Consider the following 15,618-nt stretch of genomic DNA (forward strand, 5'->3'; position numbering starts at 1 on the left):
TAAGTGCCCTTACACAAGTTAGTAGAGGAGGAGGAAATATATCCATAAACTCTAAAGACTATGTAGTTACAATTTTTATGTATTGCCAAGGGGGTGGCTAGTTGTTTCTATCTTCATTTTAGATACATTTATTTATCTTACATTCAGATAGGAAGGGATATTAAAATAACTGTGGGATCACAATAAATTGTGGAAAATTCTGAAAGAGATGGGAATACCAGACCACCTGATCTGCCTCTTGAGAAATTTGTATGCAGGTCAGGAAGTAACAGCTAGAACTGGACATGGAACAACAGACTGGTTCCAAATAGGAAAAGGAGTACGTCAAGACTGTATATTGTCACCCTGCTTATTTAACTATTATGCAGAGTACATCATGAGAAATGCTGGACTGGAAGAAACACATGCTGGAACCAAGATTGCCAGGAGAAATATCAATAACCTCAGATATGCAGATGACACCACCCTTATGGCAGAAAGTGAAGAGGAACTCAAAAGCCTCTTGATGAAAGTGAAAGTGGAGAGTGAAAAAGTTGGCTTAAAGCTCAACATTCAGAAAATAAAGATCATGGCATTTGATCCCATCACTTCATGGGAAATAGATGGGGAAACAGTGGAAACAGTGTCAGACTTTATTTTTCTGGGCTCCAAAATCACTGCCGATGGTGACTGCAGCCATGAAATTAAAAGACGCCTACTCCTTGGAAGGAAAGTTATGACCAACCTAGATAGCATATTCAAAAGCAGAGGCATTACTTTGACAACAAAGGTTCGTCTAGTCAAGGCTATGGTTTTTTCCAGTAGTCTTGTATGGATGTGAGAGTTGGACAGTGAAGAAGGCTGAGCGACGAAGAATTGATGCTTTTGAACTGTGGTGTTGAAGAAGACTCTTAAGAGTCCCTTGGACTGCAAGGAGATGCAGCCAGTCCATTCTGAAGGAGATCAGCCCTGGGATTTCTTTGGAAGGAATGATGCTAAAGCTGAAACTCCAGTACTTTGGCTGCCTCATGTGAAGAGTTGACTCATTGGAAAAAACTCTGATGCTGGGAGGGATTGGGGGCAGGAGGAGAAGGGGATGACAGAGGATGAGATGGCTGGATGGCATCACTGACTCAATGGACATGAGTTTGAGTGAACTGTGGGAGTTGATGATGGACAGGAAGGCCTGGCGTGCTGTGATTCATGGGGTCGCAAATAGTTGGACACGACTGATAGACTGAACTGAACTGAACTGAAGTTATATAAATTAACATATTATTTATTGCGAAGCAATATTGACGGGCTTAAAGTTAAAATTAAGTCTGCTTACATTTCCTGAAAATTGACATACTTCTCTTGAAAAATAAAGGAACTTCAGAACAGATTTTACTGCAAAGAGGAAAAAGCAGTGATATGTCCAGAACAGGTTACATGTGCAAAACTAATGAATTTGAGAATGCTAAGTGGAATTGTTAAATTGCAGATTGGGCAGATATAGAAAGGGTTAGCAGTTTCAGAGGATTAGAAAAACGCTCAGCTACATAATGTTAGTCCCTTCAGGATTCTTTCTTAGATGTTCTCAGTTTTCTTTAATGCTTGCCCAAATATGTCACTCTCATGGCACAAATTGCCACCCACATGCCAATGAGATATGTTACTTTAGAGTTTCCGGTGTACTGTTCTGCTACTTTTTTGAATAAAATATTAACCTTTTAAGAATGCCATGGAAAGACCTCTTTACTTGTTTATTCCTCAGGGTATAAATGAAAGGGTTCAACATAGGGGCAACAGATGTAGTCAGCAGAGAAACTCCCTTATTAAGAGCCACTTCATCCTTAGCTGAAGGTTTCACATACATAAAAATGCAGCTGCCATAGGTGATGGAAACCACAATCATGTGGGAAGAACAGGTGGAAAAGGCTTTTTTCCTTTCCTGAGCAGAGGGTAATCTTAGAACTGTCCTAATAATGTGTATGTAGGACAGAACTATGCACACAAGGGTTGCTATAAAGGTCAACACAGCACAGAATATAACCAGCTGCTCTATGAACCATGTATCTGAACATGCATTCTTCAGTATTGGAGAAGCATCACAGACAAAATGGTCAATAAAAGAGTCACAGAATTCCAGGTGGACACTCAGGCCAAGGGGTGGAAGGATAATCAAGAAGCCAGATACCCAACAAGAGAGAATGAGGCTCCTGCAGACTCTGCTGTTCATGATGGTCAGGTATTGAAGGGGTTTGCAGATGGCCAAGTAGCGGTCATAAGACATCACAGTCAAGAGGAAAAATTCTGTAGCTCCGAAAAGGACAATAAAAAAGATTTGGCTGAAGCAGGCATTGATGGTGATCATTTTGTCCCCACTTGATATGATGTAGAGGTATGTGGGCACACAGGCCGTTGTGAATGAGATTTCTAAGAAAGAGAAATTTTGAAGAAAAAAATACATGGCTGTTTTTAAATGAGGATCCACAAAGATGAGAGAAATTATGGTCAGATTCCCAATTACACTTAACATATATGTGACCAACAAAAAGACAAAAATCAAAATCTCTAGTTGTGTGTCGTTTGTCAAACCCAGTATGATGAATGCTGTTATTGCTGAATGGTTTCTCATCACTGACTTGGTAGTATTGTCTAATCTTCACATGAAAGTCACAGAAATTGGATCTGAGGAACAATTTCAAAATAAGACAGGATCAAATGATGCCTTTAAATAACAATTAAATCAGTCACATGCATTTCCTTCTATAACTTGATTCATCTTTCATGAAATGATGCCCTCAAAAGCCACTGAATGTACCACAGGGAAGATAAAAGCATTTTGTGTGGATTCAATCATATCTCTGTCCTCTACTGCATGAGAAAACTTGGGAAGGTCATTGAACTGATCTGTGCTCCCACTGTCTTCCTTAATAAGATGGCTTTAATGATAATACTACATCATAGTGTTATTCTGAGAGTTAAATAAGCTATGCCATATAACATCCTTATAATAGTAACTAGGAGATAATAATCTCTGTATAAATGTTATTTTCTTATTTTCTGATGCCAATCTCATAATCTCAAAAAAATTTTTTAACACACATTTAGTTTCTCATGTAGCATCTCTTCCTCTCTCATTATTTTCTTCCTCATCTCTAGATTAATTTCATCAGCATACAACCTCTCTCTGGTATTCCACATATAATATTTTAAATCTTTCCCATTGAGGAGTAACATTTCTATCATAATTTTAATGTTTCCTATAGCTTTCATATAGTTTTGACATTTAGAAACACATTAATCTGAATATTCAAAAATAAAAGCAATTTATATCAAGAAAGATGAGAGGGAGGATATAAAACTGAAAGCAGTTTGAAAAAAAATCAACCCATTTTTACCTTAAAAGATATATAACTATACAATGACAAAAAAAGAAGACCTAATCCAAATTTATCAACATATTATTTGGCAGAAAGTAAAATGGAGATTTTCATTATGCCTTCAAACTTAAGTGTTATTCATCTTAAAAATATTGCTACAGAGCTATTTTTATAAGTTTCATGGAAAACACAAAGCAAAAATCTCTAATAGATATACAAAAGATAAAGAAACCTAAGTATATCACTACAAAAAAATCATCCAATTACAAAGGAAGAGAAGAAGAAAGAAAATAAAGAATTGCAAAACAGAAAGAAACATATAACAAAATGGCAATAGTAGATCCATATTTATCAACAATTACTTTAAATGTAAATGGACATTTCTCCAATCAAAAAACACAGAGTGGTAAATCAACTGCACTTCTATTAATGTTTAAAAATAGAGTGGTGAATACATCTTAAAAAAGAAAAAAGCCCCAACCGTGTGAAGCCTACAAAAATTTAACTTCACTTTTATGGGCATACACAGCACAAAAGTGAATGGATGCAGAACAATATTTCATGAAAGTGGAAACCAAAAGAAAGCAGGGGTATCTATACTTACATCAGACAAATAGACCTTAAAAAAAAAAAAAACCTGGAATGAGAAAAAAAGAAGATGTTTATATATTGATTAAAAAGGTCAGTCCAACAAGAGGATATAACCCTTGTAGATATTTATGCACCCAACATCAGTTCAGTTCAATTCAGTCCCTCAGTTGTGTCCAACTCTTTGCTACCCCATGGACTGCAGTATGTCAGGTTTCCCTGTCCATCACCAACTCCCAGAGCTTGCTCAAACTCATGTCCATTGGAGTCAGTGATGCCATACAACCATTTCATCCTCTGTCCCCTTCCCCTCCTGCCTTCGCTCTTTCCCAGCATCAGGGTCTTTTCTAATGAGTCGGTTCTTCACTTCAGGTGGCCAAAGTATCAGAGTTTCAGCTTCAGCATCAGTCCTCCCAATGAATATTCAGGACTGATTTTCTTTAGGATTGACTGATTTGATATTCTTGCCATCCAAGGGACTCTCAAGAGTCTTCTTCAACACCACAGTTCAAAAGCATCAGTTCTTGAGTGCTCAGCTCTCTTCGTGGTCCAACTCTCATATCCATACATGACTACTGGAAAAACCATAGCTTTGACTAGACAGACCTTTGTCAGCAAAGTAGTGTCTCTACTTTAGGTCATAACTTTTCTTCCAAGGAGCAAGTATGTCTTAATTTCATGGCTGCAGTCACCATCTACAATGGTTTTAGAGCCCAAGAAAATAAAGTCTGTCACTGTTTCCATTGTTCCCCCATCTATTTGCCATGAAGTGATGGGACTGGATGCCATGATCTTAGTTTTTTGAATGTTAAGTTTTAAGCCAGCTTTTTCACTCTCCTCTTTCATTTTCATCAAGAGGCTCTTGTATGCTTATATCTGGGGATATTTTAATGTTTATTATAGTACATGTGTATATGATTCTATATATTTCTTTAGATAACTAAAATGGCTGAGAAGAAAGATACCACAGTTCACTGAGCTCACCTACAGTCCATATTTGTGTCTCATTAAAATGAACCAGGACTCCCTAAAATTTGGCCAACTAAGGCTGAGTGGAGGAGGTAAAAAGTGAACATGTAACATCTTATTATGCCAGAAGATAAGGAAATCCTTAGATAATAAATGGGAGCTTGTCTCAAGGCCTACAGAAGTCAGCTTAAAGATGTCTAATTGAGAAAATGGGAGACCTTTTGAGGATCAGGATTATTAAATACAACAATGAATTATAACCCACTGAAAACTTGGAATGCATGAGTCTGTACAAATAAACAATCAATGGATCAAGTAAAAGTCAATGAAAAGGAAAAGCTCTTGCTTATAGTAGAATGCCAAGGACAAGCTGGTAGATGAGAAAGAGGGGTGGCATTGGAAATCAGTCTTTTGCAATCACTAAATATGAAAGCATCATGACAAACAAAGCTAGTGGAGGTGATGGAATTCCAGTTGAGCTATTTCAATCCTGAAAGATGATGGTGTGAAAGTGCTGCACTCAATATGCCAGCAAATTTGGAAAACTCAGCAGTGGCCACAGGACTGGAAAAGGTCAGTTTTCATTCCAATCCCAAAGAAAGGCAATGCCAAAGAATGCTCAAACTACCACACAATTGCACTCATCTCACACACTAGTAGGAGAAGGCAATGGCACCCCACTCCAGTACTCTTGCCTGGAAAATCCCATAGACAGAGGAGCCTGGAAGGCTGCAGTCCATGGGGTCGCTGAGGGTTGGACATGACTGAGCGATTTCACTTTCATGCATTGGAGAAGGAAATGACAACCCACTCCAGTGTTCCTGCCTGGAGAATCCCAGGGACGGGGGAGCCTGGTGGGCTGCCGTCTATGGGGTCGCACAGAGTCGGACATGACTGAAGTGACTTAGTAGTAGTAGTAATAGTATCACACGCTAGTAAACTAATGCTCAAAATTCTCCAGAATGAAGCCAGACTTCAGCAATATGTGAACCGTGAACTTCCAGATGTTCAAGCTGCTTTTAGAAAAGGCAGAGGAACCAGAGATCAAATTGCCAACATTCACTGGATCATCAAAAAAGCAAGCGAGTTTCAGAAAAAACATCTATTTCTGCTTTATTGACTATGCCAGGGCCTTTGACTGTGTGGAACACAATAACCTGTGGAAAATTCTGAAAGAGATGGGGATACCAGACCACCTGACCTGCCTCTTGAGAAACCTGTATGTAGATCAGGAAGCAACAGTTAGAACTGGACATGGAAAAACAGACTGCTTCCAAAAAGGAAAAGGAATACGTCAAGGGTGTATATTGTCACCCTGCTTATTTAACTTATATGCAGAGTACATCATGAGGAACGCTGAGCTGGATGAAACACAAGCTGGAATCAAGATTGCTGGGAGAAATATCAATAACCTCAGATATGCAGATGACACCACCCTAATGGCAGAAAGTGAAGAGGACCTACGAAGCCTCTTGATGAAAGTGAAAGAGAAGAGTGAAAAGGTTGGCTTAAAGCTCAACATTCAGAAAACTAAGATCATGGCATCCGATCTCATCACTTCATGGCAGATAGATAGGGAAACAGTGGAAACAGTGTCAGACTTTAATTTTTTGGGCTCCAGAATCACTGCAGATGGTGATTGCAGCCTTGAAATTAAAAGATGCTTGCTCCTTGGAAGGGAAGTTATGACCAACTTAGATAGCATATTCAAAAGCAGAGATATTACTTTGCCAACAAAGGTCTGTCTAGTCAAGGCTATGGTTTTTTCCAGTAGTCATGTATGGATGTGAGAGTTGGACTGTGAAGAAAGCTGAGCACCAAAGAATTGATGCTTTTAAACTGTGGTGTTGGAGAAGACTCTTGTGACTCCCTTGGACTCCAAGGAGATCCAACCAGTCCATCCAAAAAGGGGCCAGTCTTGGGTGTTCATTGGAAGGACTGATGCTGAAGCTGACACTCCAATACTTTGGCCACCTCATGCAAAGAGTTGACTCATTGGAAAAGACCCCTAATGCTGGGAGGGACTGGGGGCAGGAGGAGAAGGGGACAACAGAGGATGAGATGGCTGGATGGCATCACCGACTCAATGCACATGAGTTTGTGTGAACTCCGGGAGTTGGTGATGGACAGGGAGGCCTGGCCTGCTGCAATTCATGGGGTCTCAAAGAGCCGGACACTACTGAGCGACTGAACTGAACTGAACTGAAAGATGGAAACAGGCAAACAAAAAACAACAAGAATGCAAAATCAAGGGATGTTTTTTGTTGAGAAGCATAATACTTGCATGGTCTTAAGGTATATTCTCAGAGACCTTTATTAGCCAAGGAAACTGGAATGATTATATAATGGATAAATGGAATAATGATCAAACCTAGTGATCGGACTTGTCTCTGTGAGAATAATATAATATCATCTGTTTCATACTCTGGTCGAGGATAAATAACCTGAACTTAACTATGATGGATCATCAGAGAAAATCAAACTGAGGAAATTCTATTGGAAAAAGAAGAGAGACTGAATTCTGCAAAAATGCCTATCTTAAAAAAAAAAAAAGCATATACACATATGATGTTCCAAATAAAAGAGAATAAAGAATCATGTCAAATAAATGCAATACTTTATCCAGTTTGTATACTTGGCAAAAGGAAGGGAAAATTACATTACTGTGTCAGTGACAAATGGAAATGTGGATAATGAATTAGATAAAATTATTTTATTAGTGTGAAATTTACTGAACAATACTGTGGTTTTCCAAGTAAATATCTCAGTTCTTTGGACATACACAATGAATTGCTAAGGATCAGTTTAGTTCAGTCCCTCAGTTGTGTCCGACTCTTTGTGACCCCATGGACTGTAGCACACCAGGCATCCCTCTCCATCACCAACTCCTGGAGCATGCTGAAATTCATGTCCATCCAGTTGGTAATGTCATCCAACCATCTCGTCCACTGCCGTCCCCTTCTCCTCCTGCCTTCAATCTTTCCCAGCATCAAGGTCTTTTCCAATGAGTCAGTTCTTTGCATCAGGTGGCCAAAGTATTGGAGCTTCAGCTTCAATATCAGTCCTTCCAATGAATATTCAGGACTGATTTATTTTAGGATTGACTGGTTTGATCTCCTTGCTGTCCAAGGGACTCTCAAGAGTCTTCTCCAACACCACAGTTCAAAAGCATCAATTCTTCAGCCCTCAGCTTTCTTTATGGTTCAACTCTCACATCCACAAATGATTACTGTGCCTAGGGATATGGCAGAAAAATTCATCAGAAGGACTGATGCTGAAGCTGAAGCTCCAATACTTTGGCCACCTGATGTGAAAACCTGACTCATTAGAAAAGACCCTGATGCTGTGAAAGATTGAAGGCAGGAGGAGAACGGGACAACAGAGGATGAGATGGTTGGATGGCATCACGAACTCAATGGACATGAGTTTGAGCAAGCTTTGGGAGATGGTGAAGGACAGGGAAACCTGCCATGCTGCGGTCCATGGGGTCACAAAGAGTCAGACACAACTGAGCTACTGAACAACAGCAACAAAGTACACTTAACATGAGATTTGCTCTCTTACATTTTTAAGTGTACCATGTCTCTAAGTGTCTCAGATAGTAAAGCATCCACCTGCAATGCAGGAGATCTGGGTTTGATCCTTGGGTAGGGAAGATCCCCAGAGAAGGGAATGGCAACCCAAACCAGTATTCTTGCCATGGAAAATCCCATGGACAGAGGAGCCTGCCAAGCCACAGCCCATGGGGTTGCAAAGAATCAGACATGACTGTTTGATGAATACTTTCACTTTCACTTTCTTGCTCATTATAGGCACTATATTGCACACAGATCTCTAGATTATATTCTTTTTGCATAACTGAAACCATATCCATCAAAACGTGACTCTCCATTTCACTAGTCTTTCTGCATCAGTCTTGCCTCCACCATACTGTACCATCAAATACACTTTTATCAAAGCAATCAGTCACAAGGCTAGATACTACAAAACTGTTAGAGGGAAGCATAGGCAGAACTCTCTGTGACATAAACTGCGGCAAGACCTTTTTTGATCCACCTTCTAGAGTAATGAAAATAAAAACAAAAGTGAACAAATAGGACCTAATTAAACTTAAAAATTTTTTGCAGAGCAAAAGAATCCATAAACTAGATGAAAAGACAATCTCAGAATGGGAGAAAATATTTGAAAATAAAGCAACTGGCAAGAGATTAATCTCCAAAATATATAACCAGTTCATGGGAGGTCAATATCCAAAAAATATTACCCAATCAAAAAATGAGAGGAAGCCCTAGATAAGATATTAGTCCCTGTACCTGGGACTCCACCAAGTTAATGATGCAGAAGTGAAAACTACCCATATTTTCAAGCTAATGAAAGTTCATCACTCTAGAAATAATCCCAGAAATTAGTGGTTTTCTTAGTGAAATATCAAAGAAATTTTGAAACTAGTACATTTTCCTTTTCTACAGTAGAACATACAGAGTAAAATGTTTTATATAAATAAAACATAAATATCTTCTCCATCAGTTACAAACGGAAGGTTACTCAACTAATAAAATACTCAGTTCTTACCTTTGACATTCTTCATTGTTTTGTCTGGAAGCTGTACGTCTGATGACAGAAGTGAACCTCCATTTGAAAAAATACATTCCAGTAGGAGCATCTAAATGCATTACTAGCCCCTTGCTGTTAGAAACACATACACACTCATTGCTAACATATATTGGCTTCTAAAATACAACATAGACTATCTTATTTTTAAATTAAGAAACATTTCTCTGCACACTGAGGAACTGAAAGATAAAAAATTCAAAACAAAGAGAAATTGAGATGCTTTCAAGCAAACAGACTTTTACATTGAAGGCCTCTTTTATAACCTCCATCTGCAACAGATTCCCAGGGGAAAAAAGGGCTGAGGTGAAGGTCCTTGAAAGACCTGATTCAAAAGTCTCTAATCTATCTAATATAATTCATTTTGTCAAAAGAATCCCAATCCAGCACCAATGGGACTAATGTCCTTCGAGAGAATAAGATGCAATAATAACAAATTCAGTCCAAGTCTCTAATCTATCTAATATAATTTATTTTGTCAAAAGAATCCCAATCCAGCACCAATGGGAGTAATGTCCTTCTAGAGAATAAGATGCAGTAATAACAAATTCAGTCCAAGATGCTAAGATACTATTTATAAATCAGAATCTACTCTTTATTATTTGTTAATAGTAATGATAAACATATTTCTTCCCATTTAGTTAAAAAGAGATGTAAACTACAATTTTATACTTCACTATGATATTTGCTGTAGGTTCTGATTTAAAGAAATCAAGAAAGTGCATATCTGCTCTTGGTTTGCTTAGATATTTTAAAAATTGTTGAATAGACACAGAATTTTACCAATGTCTTTTCTACATCTATGAAGATCATCATTTCATTTTAGGTCTTGAATATTCAAATATTAAACCAAACTTGCATCTCTGGGATGAATTCATCTTGCTTGAACTATACTATACTTTTAATGTATTACTGGCTCCATTTATTAATACTTCCTTCAGGATTTCTGCAAGTATGTTTAAGAGAGAGAGATCACTATCATTTTCTATTCTTGACACCCCTTATCAGGTTTAGCTATTGATCTAATGCTACAATGACTTGAGGATACATCTCTTCTCTGGAAAGGTTGTAAGTTATCAGTTTCCTTAATGATTGGTAGAACTTGCTATTTCAACCAACCGCCTGGGATGTTTTATGAAATTTCTTGACCATATTCATCCCCTTATAGATTATGACAATTTTTATATTTTGAGGTCAGTGCTAAGAGTGAGGTAAGCACTCTTGCTGCTGCTGCTGCTATGTCGCTTCAGTCATGTCCGACTCTGTGTGACCACATAGACGGCAGCCCGCCAGGCTCCCCTGTCCCTGGGATTCTCCAGGCAAGAACACTGGACTGGGTTGCCATTTCCTTCTCCACTGCATGAAAGTGAAAAGTGAAAGTGAAGTCACTCAGTCATGTCCGACTCGTCGTGACCCCATGGACTGCAGCCTACCAGGCTCCTGCACCCATGGGATTTTCCAGGCAGGAGTACTGGAGTGGGGTGCCATTGCCTTCTCTGATTAGCCCCTAAAACACCTCCCCATCATCTCCAATTCCTGTTACTCAAGCAATACCCTTTCATTAAGTGTGAGTTAAACACAGTGACTTGCAACAAAACAGAAAATATCACTTCTGACATTAGGTTATAAAAAGTATGTGGCTTTCTTCTCATTTCATTTTCTGTCAAAGCCCTCACTTTGGGTGATAACTGCTTCCATGCTGTGAGTATCCTGTAGAGAGGTCCACGTGGCACGGGACTGATATCTCTGGCCAAAGCAAGTGAAGACTTTGTTGTTGTCGTTGTTGCTGTTGTTGCTGTTCAGTCCCTAAGTCATGTCTGACTCTTTGCAACCCCATGAACTGCAGCACATCAGGATCCCCTGTCCTGCACTGTCTCCCAGAGTTTACTCAAACTCCTGTCCATTGAGTCAGTGATGCCATCCAACTGTCTCATCCTCTGTCGCCCCCTTCTCCTCTTGCCCTCAATCTTCCCAGCATCAGGGTCTTTTCCAATGAAGACTTGAGGGCTGCCAACAGTTATATGGGGCTTTCCTGGTGGCTCAGTGGTAAAGAACCTGTCTGCAATAAAGACGATGCAAGACATGCAGGTTCAATCTCTGGGTCAGGAAGATCCCCTGGAGGAGGAAATAGCAACTTACCCCAGTATTCTTGCAAGGAAAATCCCATGGACAGAAGAGCCTGGTGGGCTACAGTCCATTGGGTCCCAAAGGGGCAGACATGACTGGCCGTGAGCATACACACATGTGCGTGCATGCACACACACACACACACACACACACATGCACAATAGCCATATAAGTACAGTTGGAAGCAGATCCTTTCACAATCAACCCTCGAGCTGAGACAGTCCTGGATAATACTTTGATTGCATCCCTAGAAGAGCCGTGTGAGTCCCCGGCCCCAGTTAAGCTCTGCCTAGACTCCTGACATAACAGAAACTGTGAGGCATCTGTTGTTTTAAACTGCTATGTTTGGGGTAATTTGTTACACATTACAGATAACTAATTCAAAGAATTTATCCACTGTCTAAGTATCCAAACATATTGAGATGATGTTTTCCATGATATCCTCTTGTTATCTTCTAAGAATTCCATCTATGTTAATATCCACATTTTTCATAGTAGTTTTCTGTTATGAAAGAAATGGATTTAATCTCCAAAAATGAACAGATTTCAGAAGCTGGACTGATAGAACTGAGAATGAATCTTGACAATGTTGAATTTGGAGAGAAGTGCACATTTTAAGGCTGCATAAGGATAACTTTTTTGATATCAAAGAGGAATTCAGGATCTAATATTTTGACTTTGACACCTGGACATGTTAAGATATTGCTGGCATGACTCTCTGAATGTGTAAAATAATGAACTTAGATTTTAAAGGTAGAGATGCTAAAACTGTCATGTCGGAATAAGGAATAAAGATTCAAGGAAACCAAAAGATGGGATGCAGAAATAAAAGAATTTATTATCCAAAACTAGGGAAAGCATCAACTGACTATTTCCCAAAAGGATCCTACATTCTTTAGAGCACTAAATCATGCATTGATGAGAGGAGAATTGGCATCACAGAAATACTCAATGTTGGCTGTCCATGAGAGTCCTCTACTCTCATGAAGGAGTAGTAGAGGCCATTTTAGAACTGGGCTCCCTGTGGACAATAGAGACAATAGGATTCCAATACAACAGACACCAGATGGTGGAACTTCAGTGTCACAGACATAAGGTTACATAATTATCGTGACTGGAAACAAGGCCAGAAGAGAAAGTAATGCTCAAAAGAATACCCGATCTGCTGGATATATGGTAATGGTTAATGGACTATACTGGTCCTAAAAGTAGGGTAGATAAGAAGCCACCAAAAATATTGATTGATTATAACCAAAACTTACCAAGAGTGTGTGAACCAAAGACTGATATCAGCTGCCAGTCTCGTTAGAATTAACTGTACAGTCTTTCAGGTGGTTTTCTTATTCACCGCTGCTTTTGCCAGCTTTCATACTTCCTGTTCTGCACTGCTTTATGATAACTACATAACTGGATTGGGGAAGCCTGTGGACATGCATTTGCACATGTGACCCACTACCACTATTCTATTTTTGCTAATTCTGTATTGGAATATTCCTTACAGTCAGGAGAAATATCCCATGTACTTAAATTTTGTAGTCCCACAATACATTTAGCAGTATTGTAACCAAGCAAGACCCTATGGGGCCTTTCTGGGACAGACCACACACACACACACACACACACACACACCCCTCCATGTCCTCTGCTTGCCTCTTCTTTGTAGAAAAACTTTAGCCTCCTCAGCCTTCCCCAAGTTCCAAGAGCAAATTTAACTAGAGGAGAGAGAAAATGAGGAAACAAAGGAAAACAGTCAAGCAAGGCAAAATAATAATAGTTCAGCCATTTAAAAAGTCAAGGACTTTTAGTTCCTCCTCAAGGACTATAGATAATATTTTAAACTATATCCTTGAGCTGTTTTCCAGATACTGACACTCCCACCCAATGGAAGAAGTTAACTGTGTGCTACACTGGTAACAACAGTGACATATAAAGCAAAGTATCTGCTTAGATTAGAGCACGGCTGCTGCTGCTGCTAAATCGCTTCAGTCGTGTCCGACTCTGTGCGACCCCATAAACGGCAGCCCACCAGGCTCCGCTGTCCCTGTGATTCTCCAGGCAAGAAATTAGAGCACAGGGCCCAGCAATTGGCTATCAGGGAAAGCAGAGTCAGCAATATTCCCACCAGAGAAATCAGAACTGAAACCCCTTTGGCCCCACCTATACCCCCTCACTCCCCTGACATCCGTGAGCCCGTTGAGCAGAATGGAGTTTGTACATCCCTCTCTATTCAACAAAAACTGTTTTCCTTAGGTTTTTTTTTTTTCCAAGTTTGGTTGATTTAAAATGTTGTTTCAGGAGTATAGCAAAGTTATTTGTATATATATGCATGCATGCACGCTAAGCTGCTTCACTCATGTCTGACCCTGTGTGACCCTATGGACTGTAGCTCACTAGGCTTCTCTCCCCATTGATTCTCCAGGCAAGAATACTATTGTGGGTTGCCATGCTCTCCTCCAGGGGATCTTCAAGACCCAGGGATCAATCCTGCATCTCCTACAGCTCCTGAACTGCAGGTGGATTCCTTACTGATGAGCCACTGGGGAAGACCAATGGAATGTTACTCAGCCACAAAAAAAGAATGAAATACTGCCATTTATAGCAACATGGATGGACCTAGAGATTATCACACTAAGTGAAGTAAGCCAGACAGAGAAAGACAAATTCCATGTGATATCACTCATATATAAAATCTAAAATAAAAATCAAAATAAAGCCATACAATTGACCCTATATGCAAAACAGAAACAGAAGGTGCTTAGCTCTTCCTGAATCTTTGACATGGCTCCTTATTCTCTCACTGTCTCTTCAGTGCACAAAGGCCTCCTCTGGAAGTCCTAAAGAGAGCTCCAAAGAATCCTCCACTCCCCATTTCCCTGCCTGTTTTTTTGTTTGCTCTCCTGCCACACAACTCTCAGCCTGCTGCTATCTGGCAGCCCACACTGGGTCCCTGCTGGCCTCAGATTCCCACCAGCCCTCACCTGGTGAAGTTCCCTCACCTTCAGATCCTCCGTGCTTTCCTTACTTTCCCTCATCTGGCTGCCCCTCACCAACTGCCTTCCCCTCACCCTGCTCCCCGCCTCATGTACTGGTTTCCCTTCCTCGGCTGCCTCATCTGACTTTCCTTCATCTTCAGTCTTTCCCTGCTTTCAGCTCTCCTTCATTTTCATTGTAGAGTTTTTCCTTGTGGAGATTTTGCTCCTCCTTCTTGTTGGGAAGCGTAGTACAAAATAGCCGTAAAAGGAGAAAGTCCTTGGGAAAATGGCAAAGGGCCAGAAGTACCTGGCTTTGTACTGCAGACAGAAAAACATCTCCTGCCTTTGGTTATGCTCAGCGCCAAGATTTAATAATAAATAGGGATGTTACTTGAGAAAACGGGTTGTGCTATAAGTACATGAGTCACTTAGAGTGCGCTGTTCTTGAAATGTTTTTACTGATTATGTGTTAACCCCGTATACGCTCTGCTGGCCGTATACTTTAAGCTCTTTGTTCCTGCTTCTATAAAAAGGCTTGACTGCAGAAATAAACTTGTCAGTCCTTGCAAGAGACTGTCCGAGTGTCATTCTTTCAGGTTCGTCACTTCCAAGTCCCGGAGAGAAAATCCCCAACACTCCTGTCCTGCAGGGATTCGCCTGCTCTAGCCTTGGGGGTAGGGAAAACACATAAGCCCCAACCCAGGGCAGCTGTGCCTCCTGTGCCTCCTTGCCCTTCACCCACCTCCCCCAGGACCACAGGAGCTATAGAGGCCAAGACCAGACCACAGAGCAGGTGTGGGTGGATGGACGTCCTGGACTTCTACATGGAAAAGTGCTCTGAAATGTTGTGACATTGTCATGATTTCTACTCTGTTTGTTGCGATTAGTGTAGTTTTCAATAGGTGAGCTCGTCACTGTATCATCTGCTGAAGGAAATGTGTTTCTCTGAGCTACCACCACATACTGCAATTAACACTGCTTTGGTGTTGCATAAAAGTGGAGTC

General features: G+C 40.2%; 1 protein-coding gene across 1 annotated transcript; it reads right to left on the reverse strand.

Annotated features, from left to right (window-relative positions):
• Positions 1-1,541: 1,541 nt before the first annotated feature.
• Positions 1,542-2,810, reverse strand: LOC112584348 (olfactory receptor 6C2-like). Its single transcript, XM_045165199.1, has one exon. It carries the CDS (start codon positions 2,597-2,599, stop codon positions 1,664-1,666), a length of 936 nt encoding a protein of 311 aa, XP_045021134.1. The 5' UTR covers positions 2,600-2,810; the 3' UTR covers positions 1,542-1,663.
• Between the last annotated feature and the right edge of the window lie 12,808 nt (positions 2,811-15,618).

Source organism: Bubalus bubalis, chromosome 4 (genome assembly GCF_019923935.1).
Source record: "Bubalus bubalis isolate 160015118507 breed Murrah chromosome 4, NDDB_SH_1, whole genome shotgun sequence".
Classification (NCBI taxonomy): Eukaryota; Metazoa; Chordata; class Mammalia; order Artiodactyla; family Bovidae; genus Bubalus; species Bubalus bubalis.

What these genes read in the sequence shown, in the direction of transcription:
- LOC112584348 (XM_045165199.1), bottom strand. Translation starts at nt 2,599, where the DNA reads ATGAGAAACCATTCAGCAATAACAGCATTCATCATACTGGGTTTGACA.